The 21815-nt window shown below is 44.1% G+C and overlaps 3 protein-coding genes across 4 annotated transcripts in view; 2 read left to right on the forward strand and 1 right to left on the reverse strand.

Moving 5' to 3' along the window:
* The window catches only part of LOC122543913 (uncharacterized), a 65543-nt gene that overhangs the window by 19904 nt on the left and 23824 nt on the right, over window positions 1-21815 (reverse strand). Inside the window, exons 1-2 of the transcript XR_015754566.1 lie at window positions 3654-3788; window positions 710-2461 (exon numbers count right to left, since the gene is read on the reverse strand). The gene's annotated coding sequence lies outside the window, so the exon portion shown is untranslated. Of the gene's footprint in view, window positions 1-709; window positions 2462-3653 lie in introns of the transcript that reaches the window.
* Window positions 3694-21815, forward strand: part of LOC148136216 (uncharacterized) — a 36299-nt gene continuing 18177 nt past the window's right edge. Inside the window, exon 1 of one of the 2 annotated variants that reach the window (XM_087983677.1) lies at window positions 3694-3895. In XM_087983677.1, coding sequence (XP_087839803.1) covers window positions 3694-3895 — 202 coding nt within the window. The remainder of the gene's footprint in view (window positions 3896-21815) is intronic. The other variant, XR_015754572.1, reaches the window with a different exon arrangement.
* LOC148136217 (uncharacterized) lies at window positions 15704-19339 on the forward strand. Its single transcript, XM_087983628.1, has one exon. It carries the CDS (start codon window positions 17214-17216, stop codon window positions 18387-18389), a length of 1176 nt encoding a protein of 391 aa, XP_087839754.1. The 5' UTR covers window positions 15704-17213; the 3' UTR covers window positions 18390-19339.

Consider the following 21815-nt stretch of genomic DNA (forward strand, 5'->3'; position numbering starts at 1 on the left):
CTACAGTCATAGAGATGTACAGCACAGAAACAGACCCTTTGGTCCAATTAGTCCATACCAACCAGATCTTGCCTCTCCTAACCCCTCACACAGTTTGATATTCTGTTGGTAAGTCTCTGCTCCTTTTTGTTAAAGCTGTATAATTCTCTCTGTCATGTGCTTCCTGTTCCCAGGGTAACTGATGGTTCAGGACAGCAATGTTTTCCTGCCAACCATCACTTTCTTTTTACAACTTCTCTCCCTTATATTCCGCTGTGACACATTCTCACATGCGCCACGGGCCAACGAATCTGCACCTTCTTCAAATGCATTTTGCCTTTCTGCACTTTATTACACAGCCCATCAAGAATATACGCATAATCCCCATCAAACTCTTCTACGGTCCTCAGGAAACCTCTGCCCTGCTGCGTACCTGTTTCCTCTCTCAGACTGTCCCATCCGTCTTTCCTGTATTGTGCCAATGTCATTGTACACACCTGACCTTCCTTAAGAATGTCTCCACCTGTGTGTAACTGAGATTGTTATTTCTCAGGCCTCTGATCTCCACCACTATGATCTCAGTCCTAAACTATTTGCAAAATTAAGGTCCAGAAGTATCAGATTACTGTAAAAGGGGTAGAGCTTATCAGTGATTTCAAACTGGTTTATTAAGAACAACAGATTAAATTTGATATAGGAGTTAAACAGCCAGAAAAAAAGACATACGAACCATGACAGATGAGAACAGTTTTCCGATTCCAGAGGATGAAAGACAATGCAGAATGTTGACCTCTATAGCAGATGGCAGTGTCTCTTCTAATAGTTACTGTGTGAGACAGAATGTGGGAATTGGGTTGAAGCCATCGTGGATCACTGTGAAATCTCTTTCCAGTCTCTTGGCGGCCAGTTTTAACTCTTACCCATTTAGTTGCTTCATATAGGGACTGTGAAATAATTGTCCTAATAGTCTTCGTAATCAAAGTATTGTTAGAATCATAGTTATACAGCACGATTATCTTGTTTCAGGGCTTACAATTGAACACGGGGACACAGTTTCAGAAAAGGCACAGGCCATAAAGGATGGAGATGAGGAGGAATATCTTCACTCGGAATGGTAATCTTTGGAATTCCCTGCTTCAAAGGGCTGTGCAGACTCATTCATTGAGTATGTGTTCAAGACTGAGATCTTTGGATTTCTGCATATTAAAGACATCCAGGGAAATAAGGATAGTGCAGAAAAATGAAGTAGAAAATAATAATCATGTTGAGTGGCACAGCAAGCTTGAAGAGCTGAATGTCCATGCTCTAATCCTATTTCTCGTGTTAATTTCTAACGGATATGCTTGATTCTCCAACAATTCTCCTTGCTTTCTCTTGGATAATGGAGGGCCCGCTGTGTGGAACGTGCAAGTCAGTCAGAATTGTCAGCAACGATTCATCAGCACATGCTGATTTGAGATGTTAATCAGTGAAACCTTTCTGGCACTGAATTGTAAAATTCATACAAAAGATCAATTTAGAGTGGAAGTAAAAGTCCATAACATCGTTCTAAAATCATTTCTGATGAAATGCCATGAATTGTGCGGAAAGATCAGAAGACGGTGATTTTTAAAGGAACATTGCATCTTAGGAAGACAATCATCTATACCTCCAACAGGGTTTATCATTAGCAGAAACAAAGTCTAATTGTCACAATGAACACAGTTTGGTCCTGGGAGTGATTAACAGCAACAATAATAGTAGAATCCAATCCTTATAATCATTTGTGAACCCTCTCGTGTGTCAACAGATTGGCTAACTGAGTGAATCCCTTCCTACACAGGGAGCAAGTGAATGGTCTCTCTCCAGTGTGAATGCGCTGATGAGTTAGCAACTGGGATGATTGAGCAAATCCCTTCCCACACTCAGAGCAGATGAATGGTCTCTCTCCAGTGTGAACTCGCTGATGTTTCAATAGTACAGATGAATGAGTAAATCCTTTCCCACACACAGAACAGGTGAAGGGCCTCTCCCCAGTGTGTCCTCGTTGGTGTACAGTAAGGGCAGATGATTGCCTGAACCTCTTCCCACAGAAAGCGCAGATGAATGGCTTCTCCTCAGTGTGAATTCGCTGGTGTGACTGAAGGCCGAACAATGCAGTGAACCCCTTCCCACAGGCAGAACACGTGAATGGCCTCTCGCCAGTGTGACTGCGACGATGAATTTCCAGCTCTGATGGGTAATTGAATTCCTTTCCACAGTCTGCACATTTCCATGGCTTCCCCACAGTATGACTGCGCTTGTGCCTAGACAGGCCAGATGAATGGCTGAAACCTCGGCCGCACACACAACAGGTGTATGGTTTCTCATTCTTTTGAATGGTGCGGTTTGATTCCATGTTCACAATTGTACAGTAGTCTTCTTACGGTAAAGTGAGTGATCCCGTCAATTAAGTGATGGTTGTTTTGGGTTTCCTGGGTAAATATCTTCTCCTTCCAAAAGCCTGTGAAATTGATTTGAAAGAGTAAAAGAGAATGATTGAACTGTAAAGGAAGTTATAAATCCCTGTTCCATACACTCTCCCTCCTCCCTGCTGAAATCCATCGCCACCATTTGTGTCCGCAACTCCCAGATTTTTCAATCTCTTTCCTCTACGTGGGTTCAGTTCCCAAGCTCGTCTGCAGCCTAAGAATAAAATCACTAAGAATAAAATCAACCTAAGAATTCTCAGCCTAAGAATAAAATCAACGTCCTCGGGTTTCTTTCCTCACCAATGATCTCAGATCTTTATTGTGATCCTCCTCTACAATGTACCATCTTACTTACTAGCCCTCGACCCCCTATTGTGTGATTTAAACCATCCTCCACTTGCTGAAACAGGAAGCGGATCATTCCTCTCGGCCTGTTCCCAGGGGGGAGGATGAAGAGTCACGGTTGTGAACAAGCAGATGTCTACTCTGAATCAGGGGGTGCAGCTCCACAAAGTATATCTGACCCCTCCAGACCAGCTGCTAATTTCATCACTCTCTCAGTTGGCTGCAGAGGTGAAAAACAAGTGGCACCCCACCTATGCATGAAGCCTGTAGTCAGATAGGGAGAGTATTTCATCGACTCATATAAACCTCTTGACAAGCCTGGGCAGGCTGAGTGTAGGGATCATCTCTAACCTGACCGGGGAGGGTCCAGTCCAAGAGGTCTCAGTCTGCATGGTAGGCCATTTTGGACTAGATTAAGAAACATGTCTTCACTCAGATAATGGTGAACCAGTGTAATAGCCACCACAGAAGGCAGTGGAGTCACTGAATATATTTCAGAATTGACTTTTTTTTTAGAAGGGTAAAGGAGCATGGACGATAGTGTAGTGAGGTAGAAAATCAACCACGCAGCAGCCTTGATGGCCTGAATGGCCTGCACCAGTTTCCTTTTGTGGGCCATCTCACTGCACATGCTCCAGCTCGCAGCGCCTGGGGTAATGAATGACAGAACCTCTACACCAATAGTATCAATGATGGCGGAGACCCAACTCCATTATTGGCAGACGCGTCTCCAATCAGAGTGCACAAGGAGGGCGGGGCTGACGCGCGAGCAACGCTGCGCATGCGCCTTTCGCTCTAAACATGGCCGTTGTTCACCCGGGGCCTTCAGTCCGAGAGATTAAAAAACCCGAGCAGCCGCCGCTGATTCAAAGGTCCTACCGCTCGCTTCTCGTTTGGAGTGGAAAGTCTCAATGTTGGCATGGAGGTTCCCGACACGCCCGCTGACTCCATCCCTCTCTGTCAGCCCAACGGCTTCCACTGTATTTCGGACATTTCCACGAGGCCACCTAAGCGCAGCCCCAACGCCAGCACTGCGCATGCCTCCACCTGCGATGTGCGGGCCCGACTGATCGACGGCAGCTCCAGACCAATAGGAAGAGGGAACGGGCCTGGAGGAGCAGGTGGGTGTCATCGGTCCTCCAACCAATCGGACTGAGTGTGGGCGGGACTTTTCCATTGAAGACAACGATTAGGATTGACAGATAAAAACCACACACCAGGTTATACTCCAGCAGGTTGAATGGGATCAGAGACTCTTGAGATGGGAGAACACATGGTAGATGCAGTTTAATACAAGATGATACATCCAGATTCCTTTTTAAATTTTTGTTCTTCTATTTTAGAACTTTTTTCTTTTTTTCTATTACCCCCACATTACTGCCTAACTGCAGTAGTGCTTATTTATTCCCCAGCACCCATGTTGTGTGTGCATGTGTGAGACACAAGGTGCACGAATCTTTATTCAGTTTCACACATGTCTGTGTGGGTTTCCTCTGGGTGCTCTGGATTCCTCCCATAGTACAAAAATGTGTAGATTAGGTGGATTGGCCATGCTAAATTGCCCATAGTGTTAAGGGATGTGTTGGTTAGGTACATTCGTCTGATGAAATGTAGAGTAATAGAGTTGGGGAATGGATTTGGGTGGGTTGCTCTTCAGATGGTCGGTGTGGACTTGCTGGGCCAAATGGCCTGTTTCCACACTGTAGGGATTCTATGATTCTAAACAGTGCAATAAGATGGAAGAAATAGGAATGTACTGTTGGGCAACTCGAGCCAACTCTGCCACTCTGTAAGAACATGCCTAACCTTAAAAATGGTTGCAGGAACAGAGGAACCTGGAGTTCCCACGCACAAACCTTTGGTGTGACAGTACAAGTTTAGGATGGCTGATTGCTCAACTCCGACAAGTAATGATGGTCATCACCCATGTTAGGAAAGAGGCCAGACCTCCCCTCCCCTCCCCCCACCCCCCAATTGCTAACTTTTTCTAATTTTAAAGCAAATGTGAAGTGGGTGTTCTAGGTGTGGTGCAGTTGGTGAAACCACTTGGCTTTAAGCAAAACAGAATTTATTTAAACATTGCAATTCAAACAATAACAAAAGAAAATAGCATTTAACTATCGGAAAACTTAACTGATCTGATACAGTAATTATTACTAATTAAAGGTTTAGATGGAGAGGAATTTCTTAAGTGTTTACAAGACAATTTTCTGATTCAGTGTGTGGATGTACCTACTAGAGAAGGTGCAAAACTTGACCTACTCTTGGGAAATAAGGCAGGGCAGGTGACTGAGGTGTCAATGGTGGAACACTTTGGAGCCAGTGACCATAATTCTATTCATTTTAAAATACTGATGGAAAAGGATAGACCAGATCTAAAAGTTGAAGTTCTAAATTGGAGAAAGGCCAATTTTGACGGTATTAGGTAAGAACTTTCAAAAGCTGATTGGAGGCAGATGTTCGCAGGTAAAGGGACAGCTTCAGAAGCCTTCAGAAATGAGATAACGAGAATCCAGAGAAAGTATATTCCTGTCAGGGTGAAAGGAAAGGCTGGTAGGTATAGGGAATGCTGGATGACTAAAGAAATTGAGGGTTTGGTTAAGAAAAAGGAGGAAGCATATGTCAGGTATAGACAGGATAGATCGAGTGAATCCTTAGAAGAGTATAAAGAAAGTAGGAGTATACTTAAGAGGGAAATCAGGAGGGCAAAATGGGGACATGAGATAGGTTTGGCAAATAGGATTAAGGAGAATCCAAAGGGTTTTTACAAATATATTAAGGACAAAAGGGTAACTAGGGAGAGAATAGGGCCCTCAAAGATCAGCAAGGTGGCCTTTGTGTGGAGCCACAGAAAATGGAGGAGATACTAACTGAATATTTTGCATCAGTATTTGCTGTGGAAAAGGAAAAGGAAGACATAGACTGTAGGGAAATAGATGGTGACATCTTGCAAAATGTCCAGATTACAGAGGAGGAAGTGCTGGATGTCTTGAAACAGTTAAAGGTGTATAAATCCCCAGGACCTGATCAGGTGTACCCGAGAACGCTGTGGGAAGCTAGAGAAGTGATTGCTGGGCCTCTTGCTGAGATATTTGTATCACCGATAGTCACAGGTGAGGTGCCAGAAGACTGGAGGTTGGCAAACGTGGTGCCACTGTTTAAGAAGGGCGGTAAAGACAAGCCAGGGAACTATAAACCGGTGAGCCTGACCTCGGTGGTGGGCAAGTTGTTGGAGGGAATCCTGAGGGACACGATGTACATGTATTTGGAAAGGCAAGGACTGATTCGGGATAGTCAACATGGCTTTGTGTGTGGGAAATCATGTCTCACAAACTTGATTGAGTTTTTTGAAGAAGTAACAAAGAAGATTGATGAGGGCAGAGCAGTAGATGTGATCTGTATGGACTTCAGTAAGGTGTTCGACAAGGTTCCCCATAGGAGACTGATTAGCAAGGTTAGATCTCATGGAATACAGGGAGAACTAGCCATTTGGATACAGAACTGGCTCAAAGGTAGAAGACAGAGGATGGTGGTGGAGGGTTGTTTTTCAGACTGGAGGCCGTAGCCAGTGTAGTGCCACAAGGATCGGTGCTGGACCCTCTACTTTTCATCATTTACATAAATATTTGGATGTGAGCAAAAGAGGTACAGTTCGTAAGTTTGCAGATGACACCAAAATTGAAGGTATAGTGGACAGCGAAAAGGGTTACCTCAGATTACAACAGGATCTTGACTAGATGGGCCAATGGGCTGAGAAGTGGCAGATGGAGTTTAATTCAGATAAATGCGAAGTGCTGCATTTTGGGAAAGCAAATCTTAGCAGGACTTATATACTTAATGGTAAGGTCCTAGGGAGTGTTGCTGAACAAAGAGACCTTGGGTGCAGGTTCATAGCTCCTTGAAAGTGGAATCACAGGTAGATAGGATAGTGAAGAAGGCGTTTGGTATGCTTTCCTTTATTGGTCAGAGTATTGAGTACAGGAGTTGGGGGGTCATGTTGCGGCTGTACAGGACATTGGTTAGGCCACTGTTGGAATATTGCGTGCAATTCTGGTCTCCTTCCTATCGGAAAGATGTTGTGAAACTTGAAAGGGTTCAGGAAAAGATTTACAAGGATGTTGCCAGGGTTGGAGAATCTGAGCTACAGGGAGAGGCTGAACAGGCTGGGGCTGTTTTCCCTGGAGCGTCGGAGGCTGAGGGGTGACCTTTGAGGTTTACAAAATTGAGGGGCATGGATAGGATAAATAGACAAAGTCTTTTCCCTGGGGTAGAGTGAGAGGGGAAAGATATAAAAGAGACCTAAGGGGCATCTTTTTCACACAGAGGGTTGTACGTGTATGGAATGAGCTGCTGGAGGAAGTGGTGGAGGCTGGTCCAATTGAATCATTTAAGAGGCATTTAGATGGGTATATAAATAGGAAGGGTTTGGAGGGGTATGGGCCGGGTGCTGCCAGGTGGGACTAGATTGGGTTGGGATATCTGGTCGGCATGGACGGATTGGACCGAAAGGTCTGTTTCCATGCTGTACATCTCTAAGACTCTATAACTGTTCCACAGTAACATCATCCCATAAACACAACCCTTGACAAAAAGGTAGATTCAAACACAGACTCTTATAGGCAGGAGGGAGCAACATCCAGAGAGAGATTTCAGAGAAAGTCCGAGGAATCCTTTACTGGAACTTGCAGCTCTTCTGGACTCGCACATCTTGTCACTGCTACAGCTAAAAAAGAAAACACACTCCTTCCATTGTTAAACTCTCTGGACTCTTTGTCACCTCTACCTTTACAACCTCTCTTTAAAAATTCCAAGGACAAACTAACCTTTTTAAAGTGACAGCATCATCACACCCATGAGATGGTACCTTGAACTTTGCAGCCATAAATTCAGGGAACATTAATATGTTTGTTGAAAAAGGGACACAGAGGTAAAGAAGTAAGGACTAAATGTGTGTTACCAGCTGTGACTCTCACTTATGGATATGAAACTGAAGACTTCCCCTTTTATTTATGATAGCACAAAGACTTTTATTTTGGTGGACAAGTAAACAGCATTAACTTCGCTTTCCTTCCTGCTAGTAACTCGCCCGCGCTCTCAGTTGCAGATCATTTATATCAGCAGAGAGACACTACAGGTGAAAGCTAGAGCTGAATAGTTTTATGATTTAATTTGAAAACTTGGATCATTTGTAATGCAATGACAGAACCAAGCTGTAATTGGCTATCCTGTTCAAGGGAGGCTCCCTCCATGATTTCAACCAACTAGGTTCTCAAAGTCAATGTAAGTCAATAATCATACGCCACAGGCATGTGTGTCATGCAAATTTCTAATTTATAAAATGTAAACAGTTCAAACAAAAGATACTGTTCCATCAAAGCTAATTAATTCAGTTAATGTGCAATCTGACTGACTGATGCATTTAGTCAACAATTACTTGCTGATCCTGAAAGGGAATCCAGTTAGAATATTCGCTGTACCTCCTCACTTTTAGTTTCAACAATGATCTGTTGTTCTGTCCAAGAGAGATTATATTATGCATTTCTAAATACTCTATTAATACATCCTTTGTAATGTACTCTAATATTTCAGAATGACAGATATTAAACTAACTGGCCAATAGTTAGCTTTTCTGTCTCTCTTTTTGAATAAGGGTATTATATTGACAGTTTTCTAACCTTCTGGAATTTTTTTTCAGAATCTAAGGATTCTTACAAGATCATTACCAGTGATACACTAGCTCTAACTGTTTCCATTAAAATCCTGGGATGTAATTATAGAAAGGACTTTTCTTAAGGAGAGGATTCATATACAGGAAACTATCATGTCTAAAGCTGACAGTCACTGGGTTCATTGTGTTCTTCATAATATCATCAGCCTTTCTGTATGGACAGAGAAGTTTTTGTTTGTTCCTGCGGGAAGAGATTTCAAACATTGGTGTGATTGGGACTCTCAGCTGGAAACTGATGAGAATCATAGAGTTTTTACAGCATGGAAAATGTCCCTTCCACCCATTGTGTCCGCATAAGTTGGGATATCTGGTCAGCATGGATGAATTGGTCCCAAGAGTCTGTTTCCGTGCTGTAAACCTCTATGACTTTATGACTATGACTCTAAGTCAGCAAACATCCATTTATTCTAATCCAATTTTTTAGCACTTGTCCTGTAGTCGTGTGTACTATATCATTTCAACTGCTTACCTAAATAATTCTTAAATGTCTTGAAGGTTCCTATCTCAACCGTCCTTTCAGGCAGTGAGTTTCAGATACCCACAAACTTTTGAGGGGAAAAACATTTTCCTTAAACCCCTTCTTATCCTCCTATTCCTTACCTTAAGACTGTGCCCTTCATTATGGCCCCTGTACTAAGTGGAAATGTTTCTCCCTATCTACCCTATCTGGGCCTCTCAGAACCTTGTATACTTCCATCAGATCTCCCTTCAGCATTCTCTGCTCGAACAAAAAGAATCTCAGTCTATCCAATCTCTCTTAGTGAGAGAAATGCTCCACCTAAGACAACGTCCTGGTGAATCTCTTCTACACCAGTGGGTGAAGTGGTAAGAGATGGTTCTCTTCCTGTTGAAATTGACACAACAGGTAAACATGCTGATTCACCCATGAACTCTGAATAGGAAGAGGACACTCACCTACTCAATATGTGGGAAGAGATTCATGAGGTCAGTGCAACTAATGGAGCATTAGTTCCCTCACACTGACAAGAGACTGCTCTCTCATCCTCTCTGTGGGGCATGGTTCAGTGACTGTAAGAACATAGGAGTTCACATCATGGACAGGCCATTTAGCTGCTCCCCATGATGAAAGATATTCACTGCATCCTTCTACCACCCTGACCACAGGGCCAGCCTCGCACAGTTCTAGGAGAGGGCTGGACTCTGTCATGAGGGAACAACTTTTTAAAAAGTAGCGATTAGAGACAATAGCTTTAACCTTCCAAATTATAATGTGGAAAATATATCTTTAGTCAATACTGTATGTCAGATAAACAGCCTGCTAATTTAGCAAAGTGGAAAATAGAGAGGATAGTGGTGAGGACAGCTGGACTTTTTCAGTGTACATAAAGTTATCGTGGTGCTTTAGAGACTTAGAGGCCATGCCCCACAGCACAGAGACAGGCACTTCGGCCCAATCTGGTTGATGCTGACCAAAACGTCCATCCACGCTAACCCCATTTCCCTGCACTTGGCCCATACCCTTTTGAACCTTTCCTGTCCATGTACTTATCCATGTACTTATGCCTTTTAAATATTGTTAATGTACCCACCTCACCCACTTCCACTGGCAGCTCAATCCATATGCGTACCACCCTCTGTGTAAAAACTGTGCGCCTTGGGTTCCCTTTTATTCTTGCCCCTCTCACCTGAAACTGATGTCCTGTAGCCCTTGATTCCCCAACCCTGGGAAAAAGACTGAGTGCATTCACCCTATCCATGTCTCTCATGATCTTATACACTTCCATAAGATTTCCTCCTCCCCCCCCCCCCCCCCCCCCCTCCAAGTCTCCTACGCTCTAAAGAAGGAAGTCCTCGCTTGTCCAATCTCTCCCTATAACTCAGACTCGAGTCCCAGCAACATCCTTGTAAATTTCTTCTGCACTCTCTAGTTTAATAACATCCTTCCTGTAGCAAAGTGACCAAAACTGAACACCGTTTTCTAAGTGCGGCCTCACCAACGTCCTGTACAACTGCAACATAACTTCCCAACTTCTGCATTCAATGCCCTGACTGATGAAGGCCAGTGCTCCAAAAGCCTTCTTCACTGCCCTGTCTACCTGGGACTCCCCTTTCAGAGAACCATGCACCTGGACTCCAAGGTCCACTACACTCCTTAAGGCCCTACCACTTCCCATCAAATTCCGACCTTGATTTGACTTTCCAAAATGCAACACCTCACACTTATCTGTATTCAACTCCATTTGCCTTTTCTCAGCCCACTTCCCCTGCTGCAATTTCTGATAACCTTCCTCACTGTCCACAACTCTGCCTATTTTATTGTCACCTGCAAACTTACTAATCATTGATATACATTACAAACAGCAATGGGCCCTGCACCAACCCCGGAGGTACACCACTAGTCACTAGTCATAGAATGATGTTATGGCAGTGTATTGATGAGAATTAGTAGGTGCCAGTGATAAATCCTTGGGTTGTTGGTGTGTGGCGGGGGGGAATCAAATGTCAGAAGTTTTGAGGGCAAGGGAAGGTCAGAGAAGGTGAGCTACCTTTCAAGAGTAGTGGAGAGTGGGGTCAAGGATTAGATTAGATTAGATTAGATTACAGTGTGGAAGTCCACACCGACCCGCCAAAGCGAAACCCACCCATACCCCTACATTTACCCCTTACCTAACACTACGGGCAATTTAGTATGGCCAATTCACCTGACCCTGCACATCTTTGGACTGTGGGAGGAAACCGGAGCACCCGGAGGAAACCCACGCAGACACAGGGAGAACGTGCAAACTCCACACAGTCAGTCGCCTGAGGCGGGAATTGAACCCGGGTCTCTGGCGCTGTGAGGCAACAGTGCTAACCACTGTGCCACCGTGCCGCCCATAAGGAGATTTTTTTTAAATGTGGTTTGGTGGATTCATAATAATAGTTCCATTCTAATGTTGCATTCCCAATTAATATAATCAAAGCTTTAATATACTAAATACCAGGGAAATCAACCTTCAACTGAAATAAAAAAAACTTAAAAGCTCAGCAGGTCTGGCAGCATCTGTGAAGAGAAATTAGAGTTAACATTTTGGATCCGGTGACCCCTTCACCAGACTCAAAATGTTTGATTTCTCTTTACAGATGCTGCCAGACTTGCTGAGCTTTTCCAGCAATTTCTGTTTTCATTTTAGATTTACAGCATCTGCAGGTGTTTTGGTTTTTAAAAACTTAAAATGTTGTTAAAAATATATATATATAAAACGCAGAGAGATAAAGAGTGCAAAGACACAGGGACTGGGAGATTGACGTGTGCAGATTTTTGAAAGTAGCAGGACATTTTGTCACAAATAAAGATGTTGAGAACAAAAGCAGGGAATAAAGTGCAGACCTTTTATAAAGCTCTGTTTAGAACACACCCAGAGCCCAGTTCAGTCCGCACACTTTAGATCTGCAAGATTTTGACAGATTTATTTGAGGTAGACAAAATATTATGTTCGTTCTGTGATGGGCCAAGGGTTATGGAAGACAGATCATAGAATCCCTACAGTGTGGGAACAGGCCATTTGGCCAAAAAGATCTACAACAACCCTCCAAAGAGTAACCATCCAGACCCATTCTCCTACACTATTACTCTACATTTACCTGACTAATACACCTAACCTACACATCCCTCAACACTGGGCAATTTAGCCTGGCCAATTCACCTAACCTGCACATCTTTGGATTGTGAGAGAAAACCAGAGCACTCAGAGGAAACTCATACAGACACATGAAGAACATGCAAACTCCATACAGATAGTCACTTGAGGCTGGAATTGAACCCAGGTCCCTGACGCTGTGAGGCAGCAGTGCTAACCACTGAGCCACCATGTCACCCTACAAGGCTTTTGGGAAAGGATGCAGGGAGGATGAGAGGATGTTTGTTATGCAACAAGTGGAAGTACCCAGAACTCACTGCCTAAGAGACAGGTGGTCTCAGAAAGTGGTCAATGATTTATCAAGTACATTGTATCCATACCCAAGGAAATATCCTTGCAGGGCATTGTGAATTGAGTGGAATGTGACAGCCTGGATTGTGCTATGGAGACTTCAAGGGCAGAATGCCCTCATTCTGTGCTATAATGTCCATGAATCATTTTTTTTCTCAAACCCCAATGATATATGGAGTCTATCTCAGTGCTCTGACCCAAGAGCCAGTACAGTATATCCTTCCTGAAATATGGTGCTAAAAAGTGAACATAGGTTTTCTGTTCTGACAAAGGGTCATGTTGACCTAAAATATTAATGTTGTTTTTCATCTACAGGTGCTACCTGACCTACTGAGTACTTCCACCATTTTTTAAAAAAATAGTTATTACATTTGTCCAGGCATGGATTGGGCAAGATTTTGAATTTTCTGGGGCATTTCTAGTTACACTGATCTCAAATCTTTTCCCATAGCACAACAGATAAACCTTTTTACTTCCTTGGTCAAAGGCCATGATATTCAGGTCCTGGTGAATGGAGTGACTCTATCAGATCTTAACGTGATGTGTGGTTTGAGGTTACTCTCTCTAAATATAAATATGTGAAGAGAAAAATGTTAGTAAAGACAAATGCAAGTCCTTTACAACCAGAAGCAGATGAAATTATAATGAACCACAAAGAAATGGCTGAAGAATTGAACGCATACTTTGATTCTGTGTTCACAAAAGAGGGCACAAATAACCTCCCATAAATATTAGGGAACCAAGGGTCTAGTGAGGGAGAAGAGTTGAAGGAAATCAGCATTACAAAGAAAATAGTGCTCGGGACATTAATGGGGCTGTCAAATTACCAGGGCATTATATATACATCCCAGAGTACTAAGGGAAGTGGCACTGGAAATAATGGATGTTTGGGCAGTTAACTCCCAAAATTCTATAGACTCTGCAGCATTTCCCACAAATTGGAAGGTAGAAAATGTAACCCCACTATTTAAAAAGGGAGAGAGAAAGAACATGGAGAATTACAGACCAATTAACGTAATACCAGTGGGGAAAATGTTAAGAGTCTATTATAAACAAGTGTGACAACAAAACAGTTGGAAAGCATTAACAAGATTGTGCAAAGCCAGCATGGGGGTTTATGAAAGGCTAATCATGTTTAAGAAATCTAATGGAGATTTTTGAGGATTTAACGAGAAGAATATATAAGGAAGAACAAGTGGATAGAAGGCTTTTGATAAGATCTCTTACTGGACAAATTAGTACATATGGGATAGCAGTAATATAATGGCATTGGTTGAGAGTTGGTTAAGACAGGAAACACAGCATGGGCATAAGTGAGTCTTTTTCCAAGTGCCTAATGGTATACAACAAGAATCCGTGCTTGGGCCCCAGCTATTTATAATGTTTATAATTGACCTGGATGAGAAAAGCAAAGTCAACATTTCCAAGTCTGCTGACGATACAGAACTAGGCAGAATTGTGCCTTGTGAGGAGAATGTAAAGAGGCTTCAAGGTGATTTAGACAAGTTGAGTGAGTGGGAAATAACCTGACAAATGCAGTATAAGGTGGCTAAATGTGAATTTATATATTTTAGTGTGAAAACAGAAAGTAAGAGTACTATTTAATGGTGAAATATCAGGAAATGTAATCTATATAGGGACCTGGGTGCCCTTATGCACCAGTCAATGAAAGTAGATAGGCAGGTGCAGCAAGCAGTTATGAGGGCAAATGGTTTATTGGCTTTCATTGCAAGAGGATTTGAGTTCAGAAGTAGGGGTACCTTACTGCAATTGTAGATAACAAATAGTAATGGGAGCATCACTGACTCCTGAGGCACTCCACTATTCACAGGCCCCCAGTCCAACAAGCATCCTTCCATTATTACCCACTGCTTCCTACCATCAAGTCAATTGTGTATCCAATTTGCCAGCTTCCCCTGGATTCCAAGCAATGTAACCTTCCAGAGCAGCCTACCTGTAAGAACTTCATCAAAAGCCTTACTGAAGTCCATATAGTCAGGCAGCATACGAGGAGCAGGAGAATCGATGTTTCAGGCATAAGCCCTTCATCAGGAAGCCGTGCTTTTCCAGCACTACACTCTCGACTCTCATCTCCAGCATCTGCAGTCCTCACTTTCTCAATATAGACTATGTTTACTGCCCTGCCCTCATCAACCTTCTGGGTCACTTCATCAAAGAACTCAAACAAATTTGTGAGACATGATCCCCCATGCACAAAACCCTGTCTTAGCCAATGCTTGGATATCTTATCTCTCAGAATCTTCTCAAGTAATGTACCTATCACAGATGTTAGGCTTCCTGGTCTGCAATTCCTAGGTGTTTCTTTGCAGCCCTTCTTGAATAAGGGCACAACATTTGCTGCCCTCCAACCTTCCAGGATCTCACCTGTGGCTAACGATTATGCAAAAATATCAGTCAGGGACCCTGCAATTTCTTCTCTTGCAGTGTTCTTAGATATATTTGGTCAGGACCACGAGATTTATCCATCTTTATACATTCAAATACATCAAACACCGCCTCTACTGTGAAATGGACTGTCCTCAAAATATCACCTCTAACTTCCCCAAGTCTTCATGTCTTTTTCCGTGATAAACACAGAGAAGACATATTCATTGAGAATATCACCTGTGGTTCCACATACATCTGTCATTGAGGGGGCCTATTCTCTTTCTCGTTATTATTTTTCCTTGAAGAACCTATTTGGATTCACCCTAATCTTCTCAGCTCAGGCTATCTCGTGCCCCTTTTTTTGCCCTCCTGATTTCATTCTTCAATAAACTCCTGTATCCCCCAGGTAGCTCCAGGGATTCCCTTGATCCTAGCTGCCTGTACCTGAGCTACACCTCCTCCTATGGGGAAAAAGCAGGAGAAACGGTAGTGACAGATACAGTTGCAAATTTATAAGATATTCAGACAATTACACGAATAGGAAAGGTTTGGAGAGATACGGGCCGAACACAGGCAAGTGGGACTAATTTCGTTTGGGAAACTTGGTCAGCATGGACCAAAGGGTCTGCTTCCAAACAGTATGACTCTATGATATTGAAAAGAGAAAATCACACAATATAGTCCAACAGGTTTAATTTGGAAGCACTAGCTTTCGGAATGCAGCTCCTCCATCAGGGAGCTGTGGAGCAGGATCATAAGACACAGAATTTAATTTAGTTCTTCTAAACAACCCTGTTGGACAGTAACCTGGGTGTTGTGTGATTTTTTTTTTAACCTTCTCCACATCACTGAAATAGAAGATCACCCCTTGTTATGTTGATTAGCAAAGCAGGCTCACAGGACCTGTTCCGTGTGAACGCCTGCCACTGAATTTCCTTTAAAAGGAGTTGACAGAGAGACCAGGTGAAACAAACATTCCTCTCAGTTGAGGTTTGCTGTGTGTGTCAATCCATCGCTGACCTGCAATAACGAGTTTCCGAGGGGTCAGCATAAAAAAGGGGCTCCGGGAGTTTCCACAGCCCACACCGAGCGCTCCGATCCGTCTCCAGCACTCGCACAATACGCATGCTCCGTTCGCAGCCTGCGCTCTGATTGGTTGGAGGACCCTATTGACACCCGTCCCGCCCAGTCCCCTTTTCCTATTGGTCTGACTCCGCCGTCAGTCACCCTGGCGCTAGCGCATGTGCAGAAGTTGTCTGAGGCGTTAATCCAGAGGGCGCAGGCGCGGCCACCATCTTTACAGGAGCTGGAAGGAGAGGAATAATTAGCTTCCAGAAACAAATCTGATTTGTCTGCAGTTGCTCAAGTTTGTTAAGTTGAGAAGAATTGTCCGACAGTTTATTTGTTTGAGAGAGCTTTTCCTGAGTTAATTGGATGTGGTTTCTCCTGTTCCCTGGATGCTGCCTGACCTGCTGTGCTGTTCCAGCAATAAAGTTTCAACTTTGATCTCCAGCATCTGCAGACCTCACTTTCTCCTATCTCTGGTCAGGCCTGTGTTTAGTTGTCCATCCCTCAGTGTCCATAAGGTGGTGAAACCACCCACTTTGTGGGTCTGGAGTCACATGTAGGCCAGATTGGGAAAAGATGGCAGATTTCCCTTCCTAAAGGACATTAGTGCATCCGATGTGATTTTACAACAGTTGACAGAGGTTAGGCCAGCTTGATTAGATTAGATTACATTACAGTGTGGAAACAGGCCCTTCGGCCCAACAAGTCCACACTGCCACGCCGAAGCGCAACCCACCCATACCCCTACAGTTACCCCTTACTTAACACTACGGGCAATTTAGCATGGCCAATTCACCTGACCTGCACATCTTTGGACTGTGGGAGGAAACCGGAGCACCCGGAGGAAACCCACGCAGACACGGGGAGAACGTGCAAACTCCACACAGTCAGTTGCCTGAGGTGGGTCTTGAACCTGGGTCTCTGGCGCTGTGAGGCAGCAGTGCTAACCACTGTGCCACCGTGCCGCCCACGGATTTTGGTATTGAATCAAAATTTCACTGCCTGCTCTAGTGGGAATTGAACCCATGTTTCCAGAACATTAGCTTGCTCAGTGACATTACAACAACGCCTTTGCTTCCTTTGAAGGCAATTCTTCCAGATTTGGGAGTACAAGAGGAAAACAATGATGCAGAGGAACTGCGATTGTCTGTTTGGAATATCCATTCTGCACCGACAGATGACTTTGTAATCTCCTTTCTCTTCCCCACTCCATAGAGTCTTGGGAGAGGATTTACATATGGAAGGAAACCTAATGTCTACATGAGTTCTGTGTTTGGATGAGGCTTACATCAATCATCCACTAGGGAGAGACCCGAGGACACCATGGAAAAACCGTGGAAATGTGGCGACTGTGGGAAGGGATTCAATTACCCATCCCAGCTGGAAATTCATCGGCGCAGTCACACTGGAGAGAGGCTATTTAGCTGTTCTACATGTGGGAAAGGTTTCACAGTATTATCTAGTCTTCAGAAACACATGCTTATTCACACTGAGGAGAAGCCATTCAGCTGCAGTTCCTGTGGAAAGCGTTTCAGGCAGTCAGCCAACCTCACTGCACACCAACGTGTTCACACTGGGGAGAGGCCATTCACCTGTTCTGTTTGTGGGAAACAGTTTGCTCGTTCATCAAATTTGCTGAGACACCAGCATGTTCACACTGGAGAGAAATCATTTACCTGCTCTGAGTGTGGGAAAGCGTTCACTCAGTCCCACAATTTGCTGATCCATCAACGCACTCATACTGGTGAGAGACCGTTCACCTGCTCTGAGTGTGGTAAAGGATTCACGCAGTCCTCCATCCTACTGACACATCAGAGAGTCCACACAAAGGAGAAACCATTCACCTGCTCAGAATGTGACAAGAGATTCACTCAGTTTTCCCAACTGCTGAGACACCAGCGAGTTCATACTGGAAAGAGACAATTTACCTGCTCCTCATGTGGCAAGAGATTTACTCGGTCAATCAGTCTGCAAAAACATCAGTGGGTTCACACTCGAGAGAGACCATTCACTTGCTCCAAGTGTGGAAAGGGATTCACTCGATCATCCCAACTACTGACACACCAGCATGTTCACACTGGGGAGAGACCATTCACTTGCCCTGTATGTGGGAAAGGATTTTCACAAACCTCTGATGTGCTAAAACACCAACAAATTCACACTGAGGAGAGGCCGTTCAGCTGCACTTCCTGTGGAAAGAGGTTCAGGTCTTCTTCCTACCTCAGTGTGCACAAGCGCGTTCACACTGGGGCAAGACCGTTCACCTGCTCTGACTGTGGGAAGGTATTCACTCGGTTATCTTACCTGTTGACGCACCAGCGGGTTCATACTGGGGAGAGACCATTCACTTGCTCTGAGTGTGAGAAGGGATTTATTCAATTATCCCACCTGCAGACACACCAGCGAATTCACACTGGAGAGAGGCCATTCACCTGCAAGTGTGGAAAGGCGTTTACTCAGTCATCCCACCTACTGAGACACCAGCGAGGTCACAAGTGACTGAATGTATTGGTTTCTGCTGTTATTGTTACTGTTCAATACATCCTGGACGTTCATTCTGACCACTGGTGTTTGTTTCTGCTGATGTTAACCAGCCCTCTAACTGGACTGGAGTTCAATATTCAGGATCTATGCCTTGCGGATGCTGCAGTGTCCCTTTAAAAACTGTTGTTTGTGATCATTCCCCCAACCTCAGGGACACTCAGCAGAAATTATATCACAACAGTATTCTGAACTTTTAATCCTAAATTGATTTCACCATGAACTTCACAATGTGTCTAAGAGATTCTGCCAAATAGAATTAGAATGAGCTACAAATCCTTGCTGACAATTCTAACCAACTTGCACATTTCAACCGTTGGTCTCCTCCCATTATCCATCAGAAAGAAAGTGAATGGGAATTGGAGAATTGAGAATCTCCAAATGTTCACTCTTACACCGGATAGAGAAACCCTCTCCACGTGAAAGTGGAGACAGATTTAGTTCCAGTAATATTCTGTGAGAATATTTTAATAACTTTAATACCGTGATAACATTTTTAGAAATGTATTGGTAATTACATGCTCGGTCATTGTCTTGTGAAGGAAGCTTCCATAGCAGTTTGCTGTCTGACATATGCAGGGCAGGCTTGTTCTGTCTGTCCAGGACGTGACTCCAGTACACGCCCTGAAACGAGACATTTCCAACCCTTATAGAGTTGGAACTTAGGACTGTGTAAAGGCATAAACACATTCTCGAGAAAAATCTTTCAAAATTATCCAAATTGGCTTTAACTCAACACATATATTCTGGCTCACAGGAGACACTGCCATCAGCTACATAGAGCAGCAGTCTTTCTGCACCATCTGTCGGTTTGTCCTCCAGGACTGGTAAAACCATCCTCATCTGTGACAGGTCATGTTTCGCCTCTCACATTAAACTGGTTCTTAATAAACCACTTTTAAATCATTCATGAGATCAATCCCTCTTCTTGGGGATCTTGAGGCTCCTAGATCTTAAATTTTACAAGCTGTTTTAGGAATGGGATCGCAGTGGTGGAGAAATAACAGTCTGAGTTCAACACAGGTGAAGAGGTTCCAAGTGAGACCAGGAGCACACAGAGACATTGAAATATTACAGGAAATGACTGAGAGTCAGAGAGAAAGCAGGCTGGTTATAATGGAATCTGGGGATTGTTGAAGAGTGCACCAAAAGTTGCGAATATATAAACTTTCCAAAAGTGTTCAGGATGTTCCCAACTATCAGTTGCATTCTAGCATAATGCAATGCTGTTCTAATTTTCAGTTTCAGCTCAGAATGATTTATTTCTTTCTTATAGGATCCCTGCAGTGTGGAAATAGGCCACTTGACCCATTGCATCCACACCACCCCTTCAAAGAGTATCCCACCCAGACCCACCCCATCTCTGTAAACCTGCATTTCCTATGGCTAATCCACCTAGCCTGCACATTCCTGGGCACTATGGGCAATTTAGCTTAGCCAATCCACCCACCCGGCACTGTGGACTGTGGGAGGAAACTGAAGCACCCAGAGGAAACCCATCATGGGCAATGGGAAAATGTGCAAACTCCACACAGTCACCCAGGGTGAAACTGAACCTGGGACCCTGGCACTGTGAGACAGCAGTGCTAACCACTGAGCCACCGTGCCACCAATTACTTCCCTACTCCAATTTAACCTTAATGACTACAATCTAAAACCTTTACTTCTCAAGCTTCAGGTCCAGTTTATTTTAGCACAGCGTGTATTGACCTCAATAGCATGTGAGAGAGCATACAATATTTGACAGTCTGACACACAAGGTCCTTCACCTCTGGCAACACCATTGATATATTCATGGTTATGTATCAACTGTACAAAACGTTAGTTTGGCCACATTTGGAATATTCCATACAGTTCTGGTTGCTACACTACCAGAAGGACATGGATGCTTTGGAGAGGGTGTAGAGTAGGGTTACTATGATATTGCCTGCTCTGGAGGGTTTTTGTTATGAGGAGAAGTTGGATTTATCTCGGATTGGAAAGATGGAGGCTGAGGGGCATCCCTACAGAGATCCACAAAGGGATGAGAGTCATAAATAGAGTGGATAGTCAAAGGCTTTTTCCCAGGATGAAAAGGTCAACTACAAGAGGGCACAGGTTGAAGGTGAGGGGGGAAAGCTTAGGGGTGAAGTGCTTGGAAAACTTCTCACCCGGAAGGTGGTGGGTGCCTGGAATGCATTGCCAGTGGAGGTGGTGGAAGCAGGCACATAAGCATAGTTTAAGATGTATCATGATAGACGCATGAATGTGAGGCTAACAGAGGGATAGATACTGCGTAAGAGTAATAAGTAGCAGGTCTAAATAAGGAATAGGAATTGGCACAGGTTTGGTGGCCAAAGGGCCTGTCTCTGTGCTGTATTGTATTGTTGTCTTGTCATCAGTCCAAGCCTCCGATTACATAAAGAGCAAGCTGTATAAATACAACAAGCTGTATTAACTCCTCATCCCCATATCACAGGGATAGAGAATGGCAAGGCCATAGGGAGACACAGCCTAAACTTTATTAACCCCTCATTCCCTACATCATAGGAATGGGAAGGGGCAAGGCAATGTAGGAATAAAGTCTGAGCTGTTTTAAGCTCTCTGTTCCCCACATCAAAGTGATAGGAAAGAGTGGGGCTATGGAAAGAAACAGCCTGAGCTTTTTTTAACCTCTTCACTCCCAACATCCCGGTGTAAGGAAGGAGCGAGGCCATTGAGAGATACATGTTGAGCTGTGTTGACCCTGCTGTCCCCTGCCTCACAGGGTTAAGGAAGTGGATATACACCCTGACCTGCATTAACCCCTCTACTCTCTGCATCATGGAGATGGGGAGATGCAAAACCAATTTGGGGAGGAGGCAGGATTTGAAAAGAAGGATGCAAATTATAAACTGAGACTTTATCAAGGAATGGTTGGTTACTCAGTTGGCTAAATGGCTGGTTTGTGATACAGAGTGACGGCAACAGCATGGGTTCAATTCCTGTGCTGGCCGAAGAAACCTTGAAGGACTCTTTCCCTTGCCTGAGGCATGGTGACCCTCCAGCTAAACCATCTCCAGTTGTCTCTGTGTCTGAGAGCAGCCCTATAGTTCAGAAGAACCATGGGGACTTACCTTAAATGGGCGGCATGATGGCTCAGTGGTTAGTACTGCTACCTCACAGCACGCGGGACCCAGGTTCAATTCCTGCCTCAGGTGGCTGTCTGCGTGGGTTTCCTCTGGTTTCCTCCCACAGTCCAAAGATGTGCAGGTCAGGTGAATCGGCCATGCTAAATTGCCCATGGTGTTAGGTGCATTTGTGAGAGGGAAATGGGTCTGGGTGGGTTGCTCTTCAGAGGGTTGGTGTGGACTTGTTGAGCCGATGGGCCTGTCCCCACACTGTAGGGAATCTAATCTAATCTAC

Source organism: Chiloscyllium plagiosum, unplaced genomic scaffold (genome assembly GCF_037043375.1).
Source record: "Chiloscyllium plagiosum isolate Xiang-an unplaced genomic scaffold, Cpla_swu_hap1 HiC_scaffold_46, whole genome shotgun sequence".
Lineage (NCBI taxonomy): Eukaryota > Metazoa > Chordata > Chondrichthyes > Orectolobiformes > Hemiscylliidae > Chiloscyllium > Chiloscyllium plagiosum.

Bases quoted from the DNA above. Each gene is read 5' to 3' on its own strand.
- LOC148136217 (XM_087983628.1), top strand. From the start codon at position 17,214: ATGGAAAAACCGTGGAAATGTGGCGACTGTGGGAAGGGATTCAATTAC.